Source organism: Ambystoma mexicanum, chromosome 2q (assembly GCF_040938575.1).
Source record: "Ambystoma mexicanum isolate Mex_15411 chromosome 2q, UKY_AmexF1_1, whole genome shotgun sequence".
NCBI classification, from domain to species: Eukaryota; Metazoa; Chordata; class Amphibia; order Caudata; family Ambystomatidae; genus Ambystoma; species Ambystoma mexicanum.
In genome coordinates this window covers 1,292,296,691-1,292,310,416 of record NC_090924.1, presented here as the reverse complement: position 1 = coordinate 1,292,310,416, position 13,726 = coordinate 1,292,296,691, and the positions used below count along the sequence as shown (strand labels likewise).

General features: G+C 45.9%; 1 protein-coding gene across 1 annotated transcript in view; it reads right to left on the bottom strand.

Annotated features, from left to right (window-relative positions):
* The window catches only part of MRPL3 (mitochondrial ribosomal protein L3), a 440,961-nt gene that overhangs the window by 118,419 nt on the left and 308,816 nt on the right, over positions 1–13,726 (bottom strand). The window contains exon 9 of the mRNA XM_069648722.1: positions 9,653–9,730. Within this exon, the coding sequence (XP_069504823.1) occupies positions 9,653–9,730 (78 nt within the window). The remainder of the gene's footprint in view (positions 1–9,652; positions 9,731–13,726) is intronic.

The window sequence follows — 13,726 nt, the reverse complement described above, 5'->3', positions numbered from 1 at the left end:
TGGAAATACGGTAGATTGTCTTCGATGGTGTACTGGTCACCTTTTAACAGCTATTCCTGTTGGGTTGATTGATCCATCAGGATTGCAAACTGGTTCTTTGGTCATCCACACACGTGGTGGCAGCTATTCTGGTTTGAATCCTTTCCTCAGGAATTATGGACACGGGGTCGGATGCTGTAAAAGCCTCTTTTTCTTCACTCATGCATGATAGAGCATCTGCTTTCCCATCGTGTACTCCAGGTCTATAAGTGATAATAAAATCGTATTCCGCGAAAAAGAGAGCCCAACTTAGTTGACGCGAGGATTGTGCTTTGGCGGTTTTCAATTATTGCAAGTTACGGTGGTCTGTGATGACAGTGACTGTATGCTCCCCGCAAGAAGGTAATTTCTCCAGGCCTTGAATGCTGCTTTAATTGCCAGTAATTCCTTATCTGTGATTGCGTAGTTCAACTCGGGGGCTGAAAATTTGCGGGACCAGAATTTGACGGGGTGTAGTTGTCCTGTTACAGGGTCTCATTGTGACAATACTGCTCCCATGGCTATTTATGAAGCATCTGTCTCAACTATGTAAGGTAGATCTGGTCGTGGGTGTCGCATGACTGGTGCTGTAGTGAATGCTAGTTTCAACTTCTGGAAGGCTTCTTCAGCTTCTGTCAACCAATGGAACTTTTGATTTTTCTTTAACAAGTAGGTAATTGGATGTACAATTTGTGCAAACCAAGGTATAAACCGACAGTAAAATTTGGCGAATCCGAGCACACTTTGCACTCCTTTCGTGAATGTTGGTGAGGGCCATTGGAGGATTGCATCCACCTTTTGTGTATCAATATGTACGCCTTGTGGTGTGAGCATGAAACCGAGAAACTCGACCTCGGTTACATGGAAACATTTTTTTCCAACTTGGCATACAATTGGTGTTGTCGAAGCTTCTCCAAGACTGCCCGGACATGGCCTACATGTTCTTCCATGGAATATGAGTAGATAAGAATGTCGTCAATGTAAACAAGAGCACAAACGCCCAGTAGTTCACGCAGTACATCATTCATAAAGATTTGGAACGCTGCTGGGGCATTGCATAGCCTGAAGGGCATGACCTGGTATTCAAAGAGGCCGTACTTCGTGTGGAAGGCCGTTTTCCACACGTCTCCCTCTTTTACTCTTACAAGATGGTATGCTCCTCTTACATCCAGTTTTGAATAGATTTGAGCATGTTTCACTTGGTCCAGGAGCTCTGGTATAAGTGGTAAAGGATATACATTTTTTACTGTGATCTCATTGATGGCTCTATAGTCGATGCAAGTTCTCAAGTCCTCCTCCTTTTTAGGCACGAAGAATAAGGGCGAGGAGGCAGGTGACTTGGATGGGCGAATGAAACCGTTCGCCAGGTACTGATCCAGGTAAATTCTAAGATGACGATTTTCCTGTTCTGTCAGAGCGTAAATTCGGCTACAAGGGATCTGGGCTCCAGGTACAAGATCTATTTCACAATCGTAGGGTCTGTGCGGGGGCAGAATGTTGGCTTGCTCTTTTTTGAAGACATCCTGGTAATCTTGGTATTCAAGCAGTAAGGAGCTGATGAGGCCCAACACGATTCCTTTCTTCAGTTTCTGATTGGCATCATCTTTTTTGTAAGATGTGTCGGCACAATCATGAGGAAATGTCAGAACTCATTTTCGCCAGTCGATCCTAGGATTGTGGGTCTCCAGCCAGGGCATTCCCAATATCATCTGGAACTGAGGAGCACTGATGAGATCGAAAGTAACGTCCTCTTGATGCCCGTCCTGACACAGAAGCTTGACTTTCTCGGTGTATTGTGTCACTGGGCCGGATGATAGCTGAGAACCATAGCATCCACAGCAGTGACGTTTTAGCGATTTCTGCTTCTGTCAGAGAGGAAGGCCTATTCGGAGAGCCACCTCTTGGTCAATGTAGTTACCCACAGCTCCACAATCAATATATGCCTCCAAGGCATGTATTTTTGATGGTTGCTTGTGATTCACCAAAAGCACTGGAAGGAATAGATGTGAGATCTGTACGGATTCCTTTTTCATGCTCGACAAGCGGACCCCTACACTTGCCGGGCATTGCCGTTTCCCGAGTTCTGTTCTTCTTCTTTGTTTTGTCTGTTGCCCCAACTGTGTTCCTGGGTGGTTTTACCAGGCAGTCACGGAGGAAGTGACCTGCTTGTCCACAATATAAGCAAAGCAGATGTCTTCTTTTTTCCCTTTCTGCTTTGGTAAGGGGACTTCATAATCCACCAATTTGCATTGGCTCAGACTGTTCATGTGGTTTAGTCCGATTCTCACGAGGTCGTAAGTACACTGACCATCCCTCTGATCTAGCTCCATCCATTTTCCGATTCTGCAACCTATGATCGAGTTGCACCATCAGGTCTATGTAGTCCGCACACCTCTCAGGGGGATTCACCACTTGCGCCAACACATCCTTAAGTTCTCCACGTGACCCTTGGTAAAAGAGGTAGTCCTCTTCTCTTCTGGCCAGTTGGTCTGGGCTATGAGACGATTGAAGGTTGCAATATAGGTTAATAGATCTTGACTCCCTTGTCTGAGTGGCAACAACTCGTTGTCCAAAGCTTGACCTTGAGTATGACGGGCAAAAATTTCTCCATATCATGTTGTAAATTCCCAAAGTTCCAGAGTAAAGGGTCATCTTGATTTCCCAAAGGTATAGACCAGTCCGCCGCACTGCCTCCTAAATACGAGAGTACAAACGCCACTTTGGCTTGGTCATTATGAAAAGCTCCTGGTCTGCACAAGAAATGAAGGCGACATTGGTTCATAAATACAGTGAACTTGTTTGGGTCGCCGATAAAGCGTTCGGGAGGGGTTAAAGGCACTGCTCCTGGAAGAACCACCTGAACCAATGTTGACTGTTGTGGTGTGGACGAATGAGAAGAATGGGTCACTCCAGGCAGTGGAACCCGTCCTGCTTGTGCTTGTAGCATTTGTCTTGCCAATTTGTCAGTTCTTTCTCGAGTAACAATAAGATCCCTCCGTAATGCATTGGTTTCCTGTCTTGAAGCACGTACTTCAGCCCATAATTCCCCTAGTAAGAGGGCTAACTGATCTGTTTCTGAAGTTTCCATAACACCCAGGCAGAGTATTAGAGGCTTCGCGTTCTGTTACGCTCACCTGGTCTCTGCAGAGGCGTTGGGGCACGGTTGCAGCCTTCCCTGAACTTGAATCACCCCCTTCAGGCCTCTCCCTCAGTAGAAAAGCTGTGAGCGGTGGTACGTGGGGATACTGCTCCTGCGTGGAGATAAGAGTGTGTGAGTGCGCCAATCTGTGATCGTTGTACCTCTCAAACCCTTCACTCCAAAGTACGGTTTCTGTGAGCATACGCCGGCCCATAAAGCTCACCTGTGAATTATGGAAGATAAGCTCTCCGTCCTGCTACTTCTGGCAGGGGCGCGTCAAATGGGATCTAGTACCTTCACTGATCCCTGTTAAGGATTAGTCCAGTCAAGCTGCGACTATGCTTCTCCTTATGTGTTACGCTCACCTGGCTGCCACAGGGGCGTCGGTCAGACCCGGACAGTTGCGGTCTCCAGCCACGTGATGCGTAGTGCAGCGATGACTGACTGGATCTGCCCTCCTAATCTTGTCTGCTTAACCCGTAGAAATATTCTCCTGCAAGTGGAGAGATGGATTTAGCCACTTGTGGATTCAAGTGATGGCACCCCCACAGTCCTCCCCAACTAATCACCTCCGAAATGCCCTCACAGCAATCTCACCTTATATTCTTGAAAGATGAGCTCTCCATCCTGCATGGATTTGCAGGGGCGCGTCAATTCCAGTTACTTCACTGGTTTGAAGGCTCGGGAGAGTTCCGGAGAGTATTGACTCTGAGGTTCCTGGTGATGACCAGTAAGTATTAAGTTCATAGAGTTCAATATGTCCGATGTTCACTCTTGTTCCCCCCCGCCCCCTTCCTTTCTGGTCTTGCAGCTGGCTCATGAAAAGCTGCTCTTGTGGCAGCTGGTGGCGCTCAGGTAAGAGTCTGTATTACCCAGCGCTGTCCGGTAAATGTTGCACGAGGAAAACGTGTTTTGTCTCTCTTTACAGATGCGGCACGTGAAAATATGGAGAGTCACAAAAGGATGCCTCCGGTGGTAAATCAGGTAGGTCTATGGTGGTAAGAATTATATTTGTTGGTTCCCTCGGCTCACCTTGTGGTTTTCTTTTGTCTCCTAGGTGCCGAAGTTCGGCGAAGAAATGATGGAGGCAGCGCCGACCCAAAGGATGCTGTGAAGACTGGCGAGTATGGTACGGCGCTGCAGCTGGAGGTTCGGCGCTTGCAGAAATGATGTTCTTTACAGGTCCGGAGACAAGATGGATCCAGAATCAGGTGTGGAATAGAAATAAGTTTGTTTTCTAACCTTGTCCCTTTCTTTTCTCTTTGTTTTAGGAGCTCCGGATTCGAGGCGGGCGTGGCAAAAGACTGGATGCAGGCTGCAGGCACGGTGAGTGTTACGCTGCTGGATGCAGGATAATGCAAAGCGTGTGTTGCTGGTTGGGTGTGGTTTAAATAGCCTCAAAAGTAGTCCCAGGTAAGAAGTCCCTAGAACCACACCCGAGTAAAAAATAGTCCCTGTAGAAAAATAGTCCCCTTCAGGCTTCATGTTGGATTGGAGTCATTTGCAGCATGGTCTGCCTGAGGTAAGCAATGACTATGAGCCTCGCGCCTTAGGCGCCAGGACTGATTCCTACTATGAGCCTGGCGCCTAGGGCGCCAGGACTGAACCCAGATAGGCCCTAGCCGGGGCTGCTGAGGTTTTACTAAATGTCTAGATGCCTGCTGATGGACTTAGGCCGGTTGCCTGGGGGTAGGCATCATGACATTATGATTGGTAAGTCTTTCTTGAGCTCTTGGGATGCTGTTCGTTCTGTTTAATGTCTTTATATGTTGCTCCTATGTATGCCCGCAATAATGTCTCTCTTCTGTTTTCTTCCCTTAGATGGAAAGGCGACCTCAATGCAGCTGTGAGACGCGAGACACGGCCAGATGGAAGATTGATGCTACTGCAATGTTCGACAGCAGGTAAGTAATGGTTTAAGGAAAGCGTGAAGTATGGCAAAGCGCAACCTTAAACTTACTGTTTTTTCGATGTGTAACGTTGTCTTCTGTTTTTCCTTGCAGGCGATGCCGTCGGCGATGCAGCTGGTCGTGCTGCAGTGCCAAGATGAAGATTTCGGCCTTACGGAAAGTGTAAAGATGAATACTTGGTTCGCCGAAGAGATGTACAGGTAAGAACAGCTTCCTCCAGTTGGTAAGTATGCTGGCAGGAAGCAGGATGTCCAGAAAGCAGGATCTTTAAAGTTACGCTTACTGCAAGTGCAGAATAACGCGAAGCGTCTGTCTTGAGGATCGGGGCAGCTTATACAGCTGAGATCGTGGGCACGCCCATTAGGGCCGGCTCACCAGCCACACCCTGCCACTCCTAGAGAGTGAGCACGTGCGAAGGCAATCCATTAGCAGCCACACCCAAGAATACACTTGGGGCTGCTTAATGGATGGAATGTTCAAGGTTAATGCATCCTGCTTAATGGATGGAATGTTCAAGGATTGTTGGGGAACATGGTAATTTCGGAGTTGGTTTAGTGGTGTAACGATAGATCCATTGGATGGGTCTGAGGGTATTGGAATTATTTGCTGAAGGAGAGATGGTAGAATCAGGTGTGGTAGACGGTGGCGAGCAGGAAAGTAGGAAGCTAGTCCGTGCTATAGTTATAGAGAGGTAGTGAATTAGACATGGATATAGTCATATTAATCTTTCTAGGAAGGATGTCGAGGTCATGAGATGGTAGCATATTAGTCCAGTTAATAGTTGTACCAGGTAAGGCTGATGCAAACAGAAGTATGGTGGTTAGTGTAGCCAGTGTCACAGTAGTTTGAGTAGGTTGGTTAAGGAAGGGAGTAGCATAATGCCTAGGCATGACTGGCAGGTTGATTTATCAAGTCTGTTAAATGTCTGATACGGATATGTGGTGGCTACCAGTAATATGGTGAGGCTTGTCCACATATATTTTGCGTGATTGGTCAGCAGGTAACTAGTGTGTATACAGAGTTAAGGTCGTCTAGTGGCCTGGTTAATCTTGTAGTTTTAAAGTATGTCAGTTAGTATTAGGCTATAGTTCGAGGTGGCTAACAAGCAGAAAGACTGTGGGCTGTTAGTTCAGCTCTTGTTCTACAGTAGAGGGTCACATGGGCCATCATGTAGGCAGTATTACAATAAGTGACATACAGAAAATGTGCCGTGCCTAGCAGGATATTGCAGAAAATGCGACATAGGCAGTATTGTCGTAGATATCATGCAAAAGTAATAGAGTAATGGCAGACTAGCGATATTTCAACCAAAGCAAATGTATAAGTTAAAATGGGAGTAATTCAAGGATGCGAAGCATATAGAATACATATAGGAAGGCGGCATTACGAGCTTACGGCAGAGAGGCTTACAGTACACGTATGAGGAAGCATGGCAGTGTAAAAAAACATGTTTGCCAGTTGTGTGGGTGAATGTATAGCACGTACAGGTAAGGGGATATAAATTACAGGCATTTGTATTACTGTAAGGGCACATAGCTGGCAGTCAGATCGGACGGTATGGAGTAGCACAATAATGTGTGATGGGCAGACAGTCAATGAACGGCAGTAGCGAAAGTTCACGCCAAGGAGTCTAGGAGGCCAAATGGTATTATGTAGGTTACACAGTGAGTGGCCAGAGAACAGCTGGCATCATTACCAAACGGAAGCCAAACGTTGGGCCGAGGAGGGGAAAGGATCAGTGGGCAAGTTGGTTGTGATGATTTACAAGGTCCATGGATGTGGGACGCGGTTGCTGGACTGAAGATGTTATTCCCTGGTGCTGTGCCGATTTTCACGGTGTAGGTTGAGGGTTCATGTGGGTTGACAGCATCCACCCATTTATTTACACAGTGCAGACGCCATCCCCCTTGGGTGTTTTTGTGGTCCGCATGCAAAGAAAAGCTTGTTTGCTCAAGTGTTCGGCCACCAGGATTTGAACACAGGTCCTCAAGCACTAAGGGCACGCACCCATACAACCACATGAAAGTGTCTTCAAAGCACGTCTTGTATTGGTATTTTGCTTTCCATGGAATAGTTCAATATAGATTTTTGAATTCAAAAGGTGTGAACCTTGTATAATTTTCCAGCAGTGTTATAGAAAAATGTCCTCTAACTGGGTATTTTTCAGGTATTGACGATTAGGTTTTTGAAAGAAAATGCTCATTTGTGTTCTGTTTTTCTTCTATTAGGAAAGGCCAGTTGAATTAAATGTGGGCATTGCACTTTAAGATGCGTTCTGTCCCTATGTTTATGTTAATGAGCACCACAATTATTTTACGACTTGAGCTCCATTACTAACATTTGAAGACCTGTAAAATGGCTTACTTAGACTGCCTCAGTACCTTCCTGGTAAATAGACTTTGCTTTGATTGCACATTAAGGGAACGCTGCAGCATAGGAGGCTGGGCACATGTCAGCTCTTACATCTGTGGAATGTGCAGTCACATTAGGTATGCTTTGATTACTTACCAGTGATCTTCATTACTCTTTGTCCTGCTCTTCTTCGTCACAGTACTTTCTTTTGAGGTACCCGCCTCTACAAATGATTTAGCTCACATTATTGACTCCAAAATAAGCCTCACTCCTGATATTGCCACATACATAATATCAACAGTTAAAATTCAAATATTGAAAGTCAGTTTATATGATACCACGGATATTAATGACTCATTCTGTGACATCAGTTTCTGTGATGCAAATAAGGGGGCCCCACACATGTTTTACCGCCCAGGGCACTGCAAATCGTAGTGGTGGCTCTGATTGCCCCCATTTCTCCTATGCTCTCAGCCCGCTCTCCGATCGTGTCAAAACTCCTTTATCTTCCACCTGGCCCCCTCCTACTACCCTACCTCCACACGCCAATCTAATGCCACAAAATGTGTGGTTCATGATGTCCACGTGACTTCCTTTGTTTTAAGTCCCTCTTATTAACAAATAAGCCGTTCTCTCAGCTTGAATGACTCCTGGCAATTGCAGGCTGTACTGCGTGGTACTGGCCCAACATCCCAGGAACCTCAGGCGGGATGGTGGGCTGTTACAAGGCAGTAGAGCCCACCTCCAACACCATTTTTGCCGAAGTAGCAGCCAATAGGACAGGCAGGGGTGATAATAACATTAAGCCTTTTGCTAGGGGGAAGGCTTGGCAGATGCAGCCCAAAGGATGGGCTGGTGTGCTGTAACTGCCTAAGCCTGACCCGGAACACAAGCTTACCACAATATTCTCACCTGGCATCAATGACCTTTGAATGCCAGCACATGAGGATGCGCATGTCACAGAGGCAGTTTGCCCTATGCCTGGTCTAACCTGTCAATGGCCATGTGCAGGGGAGAAGACGGGTCAGTCCTCTTACTGCTTTACTGTCCTCCAATAGAAAAGCGCATCAGTGGAAATAACATTGCCAGTGTCAGGTTATGCAATGTCAGTTACTGGTAATGCACCCATGTGGTAAGAGGAATGGCTCTTAGCCCCCAACTCAAATGGTGCAGTGTACCAATGCATATGTGAATGTTGGGAGCACAGTGGGCGGGTTCCCTGTACATTGGCTGTAAACACAACCCACCTTCTGTATGCTAGGGTCCTTTGTGACTCAGAGTTGCTGGGTACCAAAGCCAGTTAATTTCATTACATAACTAACGCACTGAGCTCTCTTTATCTTTGCTTGTTGCATCATGGTTCAGCATTCTTTGTGAATAGGGACTTTTGATTTTTTAGACAAAAAATATGAAATCTACAAAGCAAACCCATGATGCAAAAGGAAAAGTTCCAACATTTAATATGATATATTTAGAGACATGTTTTCATAAGGGAAGTGCTCAAAAAGCTGGTTATCATTGGAATCCAGTCACATTTTCAGGCAGAGAGTCATCCCCTTAATTGCCAGGACTGAATCTTGGATGTTTTACAACACAATGGGCCTCATTACACGGATGGCGGTAAGGATTTACCGGTACCAGTAAAATACCGGTACCGGTAAATCCTTACCGCCTTATTACGAGGTCCCTTTGCGGGTTGGGGGATTTAACGCCTGCTTTTTGCGGTGCCGTAATTAGTGCCTTCCCCATTCCCATAGAGCCCTATGGGGCAGAAATGGGGAAGGGCAATGTTGGAAGGGGGATTTAGCGCCCCTCCAACCTTGGAATGGGGCGGTAAATCTCCTTTCCACCAAGGCGGTGCCGGTATTTTACCGGCATGAGCCATGGCGCTAATAGCGCCATCGCTCACCGCCTACCGTGTAATGAGGCCCAATAACATTGCACCTTCAACCTTTCAAATAGAAATGGGGGCGTTCAGTCAGGGGTATCATGCCTAGCGAGTAAATGAGAATGGTGGCTCCTATACATTACCAGGGTCCAATTCTCTGATAGCCGATGTGCCACCAACGCAGTTTTCAGAAGTCACTTTGGAGGAGGCAAACTCCAAAGGATTATGAAATAAAGGTGTGTCCGTTGTCTGGCAAGTATGACCAATCCTGTGATTTATACGGCTGCACAATATACCACAATTTAGTATTCAACAAAATGACAACTATACAAGAAAGTAGCTTACCTTCACCAAACAATTTGTGTGCCCAGGAACGGAGCCATTTACATAAATGGTGTTGTGCTTTGTGTTGATTCTCCAAACCTGAGTCAACAGAAACACATATTTCAGAAGAGCTGACCTTGTGAACTGGAGATTTTCATTTGTTTGCAGTCGGTATTATTATTTCTCAGATGATAATTAAATTGCAGGAGACCGTACAGAATGGCATTATTGCATTTCTTAAATATTGTTTTTTTCTGATTTAGTGAACCTCATTCTCGTATTCAAAGGCATTTAGTCTGTGAATGGTTTCATTCGCCAGGTATGAAAAACACACTAAAATTAACCAGATTGTTAAAACCACGCACACCAGTCAAAACAGCTTTTTGCATACAATACCTTCTTACTGAGTTTAAGGATTGCCTAACTTGGAAGAAAGTAATTAAGTAAAAGCATTCATCCATTGATCGACAAAGCTATTTTATGAATTCCATAGTGAACTCCAGTGCTCTCAGTTTGTACAGATATAGAATAGCACATTCTAGTCCTTGCACTCTCTCCCACAAACCATTAAACAAAAGATTATACATTGGAGGTGGCGACCCTTTGTACATGCTTAAGTGATTCACCTGTGCGAGCTGCATGCAACTGCCTTCGCATTCAGAGTTTGAAGGTGCAGTACATTTGTTGGCTGTAATTGTGTTACAACCACTTTTTTTGGCAGTAATGGACCTTTCACTGATATCGAAGACTTTCTGTGTGCAAGGTTTTTTTCATAGACCTCCGCAGGACCACTTTCCACTTCAGCTCTTCCATATGTTATTTGCCCAAGTGTCTCGTGTGTCTTGGTAGTTACACAATCAGATCAGTTGAAAGAAATCTTTCTCTTAAAGCATTCACCTTTTAAATTCCCTTTTCGTCAGGAGTAGTCTTGACCATTATGCATTTCAGAGTTCACACACTTTGTCGCTTCATAACGAAATATCAAACATTTTGTGGAGACTTTCGAGTGAGCTATATCTTTCACCGGACCACTACGCTACTCTATCACTGGCTTCACAGTTATCGGCAAATTAAAAATTCACTACTGTTTTGTTTTCTTTCGCGTCTCATCACCACACGCGCACCCGTCAATTTTACGATATACTGTTGCGGCTTCAATCTTTCCTTGACACAAACCAGTCTTTCATGTCTTTCGCCAATTCACTGGTTGCGTTCATTCCTTTCTGATTTCTGCGGCTTTAATTCACGAGTCAAGCTTGATACCACAGGCGTGGCCTCGCCACCCCAGCTCCACCGTTTACATGGGAGGGTCACTGGCATCCTTGAAACACAACACAGGTTTCTTCTTGTCTGGGATTTGGCTTTCTCTGTGTATCCTTCACAGTTTCCCAGAGGCAACAACCACCCATTAGGGTTTCACTACCCCTCGCTCAGGTCCCTCGATCGGTCGTCCTTCTCCAGTGGGTTCGCCTTTGCCCCAGAAAATATGCTCCTTCTCGCGCTTCACCTTGGTCCAAGTGTGTCTCCATGTTCTGCCTTTTATCCTTGTGGAAGGAGCTAATGGGTATCAGATGTATGTAATTAAGGTCAAGTGCCTGACTTTGCCTGACCTTATTAACGGGACATGTCCAATGAGATATGCAAGTGTTAGCCTCTTTATTCTCAGTCATCCTCTTCTCGGCCCAGTGTTTGTGTAGAAAGGTGTAGGGGCGGGGGAGTTGGAACGTTGGAGAATACTATAAAATACGATGGGGGTATAGGCACGGGAAAGGTGGGATACCGCATCTCACCATTGGTTGCCTCACCCCCACTCCCTGAAGATCCCCCACCCAGGTGATCCTCCCACACTGGTCCACCACCAGGGTCTGGATCCAAAGATGATGGCGGACCCTGGCCGCCCCAGAGAGTAATCCCCAGGGACCAGCAAGGGAGACACCCTTTGGTTCTCACAGGGAGCAAGGTCTTATCAGGTGGAGTGTTCCTATAAAGGCTTTTGGTTTTAGGTCGATAAGGTTTCTCATCAGTTGATGTGACGGTTTAACCTTCATTTAACAAGGGTGCCAATGAGTTAATAACAGCTAGTAAGCAGGTCCTATATAGTCGACTACACAGATACCAACTACACACCTATCCGAAAGGGATGCAGGGTCACTCAGAGCAAATAACAAACAAGTTACTTAACCCAGGTAATGTTCTTTCGACTGGATGTTGCTCCCATGTATTCCTCGTCTTACAATATCTCCTTCCAGCATCAGCTGTGCTTCGGAAAAAGGTTTTGCGGCAGGGGGCGCCATGCGTCGTCGACTCGATGTCCCTCGAAGGCCACCTTCCCCTCTCGTGGTTGGCGTCATCGATAGTATAAATAGCACGCATTGCCCCATTTAGCTCAGCTCCAAGCTTTTTCGCTTCCATCTTACAGCATGACCAGCATTTGTGAGGTCATAGAGAGCAGATGCCCAAGAAAGGAAAGGTGTAATGCTTGGAAATACTACTGAGGGGTAGGATGGTAGGGGATATGAGGTGCTAGTCTATAACACTCGGTAATGCATAAAATTATCCAATGGCATAAGTTTTGCTTTTTAACTGAGGGACCCAGTTTATGTCCGCTGAATCCAATAAAAAGTTGATCATCTGGCCTCAATCTAGCCAAACGAGAAATAAAAAAACTAACGTCCTTTTGGGTTAAAGCCAATGAAGCCTTTATGCCTCCTTACCAGGGTGAGGTGGAGGGTAAAAATGAAATTCCGAAATCAACTTTGGCAGAAAAGTAGGTTGAACTCTTAATACAACCGTTTCTTTGTAGAAAGTTGTAAACGGTGGCTTAGAGGAGCCTGAAACTTGCTGACCATGCGTGCAGAAGCTCTAGCCGTTAATAATATAGTTTTTAATGTCAACAATCTCAATGAGCAAGAGTGAAGTGGCTCAAACAGAGCACACAAAGAATTTTTAACACTAGATTCAAATTCCAAACACTAACCTCAAAAGGGGGTGAAGGGAACACATTTGTGAGCCCTTATAAGAATTGCATTCCCGGTTGCATCTTAACGCAAGATATTTGCTCAGAAGTGTGCTTAAAAATAGAAAGCGCCAACCAGGTATCCGTTGACTGTGCCAACCTGAAGCCCCAGATTAATCAGATGAAGTAGAAATAACACCATAGGTGTCCACATTCTTCTTTCTGCACCAGCAGCAGAGCTTGTTCCAACGGCAGCGATACAGAGATGTTGTTGCTGGTCTTCTGGCCAAAAACAAAATCTTCATTATGTGTTCCAGTAGGCTCCAATCCTTATATCTCAACCTCTCAGAAACCATGCGTGAAGGTTGAGAGCGGTGATCTCTGTATGGAGAATCCAACCCTCACCTCTTACGAGAGAAGGTCCTCTCTTTGTGGAAGATGAATTGGAGGGCAGATGGAGCAATTAGGATCATGGATTTCCCAAACTTTCGCAACCTCCTGATCACATGAGGAATGACGGCGAGTGGAGAAAACGCATACAGGAGTGCAAACTCCGAATCCACTGTGAACGCGTCCCCTAGAGCTCCCCTCGGAGGAAATTTCCTGGACAAGAAGTTTACACTTCCAGTTGACACCGGACACAAGCAGATCTACTTGAGGGGTTCCCCAAAGGGTGATATCTTTAAGGACTTCCTGAGCTAGCTTCCACTTGTCGGAGACTCTGCTCTGAAAGTTCAGAGCGTCTGCCGCCGTGTTCTTCTCTCCGGCTACGTGAACTGCCAATAGGGAGATTCCTTTTTGAATTGGCCAGAACCAGAGCCGCATTGCCTCTCTGCACAGTTGTAGTGACCCTACACTACCTCTCTTGTTGAGGTAGGAACATGTTACTTACCTGTAACTGTTGTTCTCCAGCATGGGTCTGGCATGGATTCACATGCTCATGAATATTCCCCGTCAGGCTGGGAATCCTCGGTAAAGAAAAAATCAGTATCAGTTTCGTTTCTGATCTGTCTTTCTCAGTAGTAACCAATCACTGATCTCTGGGTCATGCTGCCCCCAGCCAATGACTGCCCTCTCCCTAAGCCCCTCCCCTGGCAGCCATCCTCAGATTTTTAACCGCACGTTCAAGTGTTGGGAGT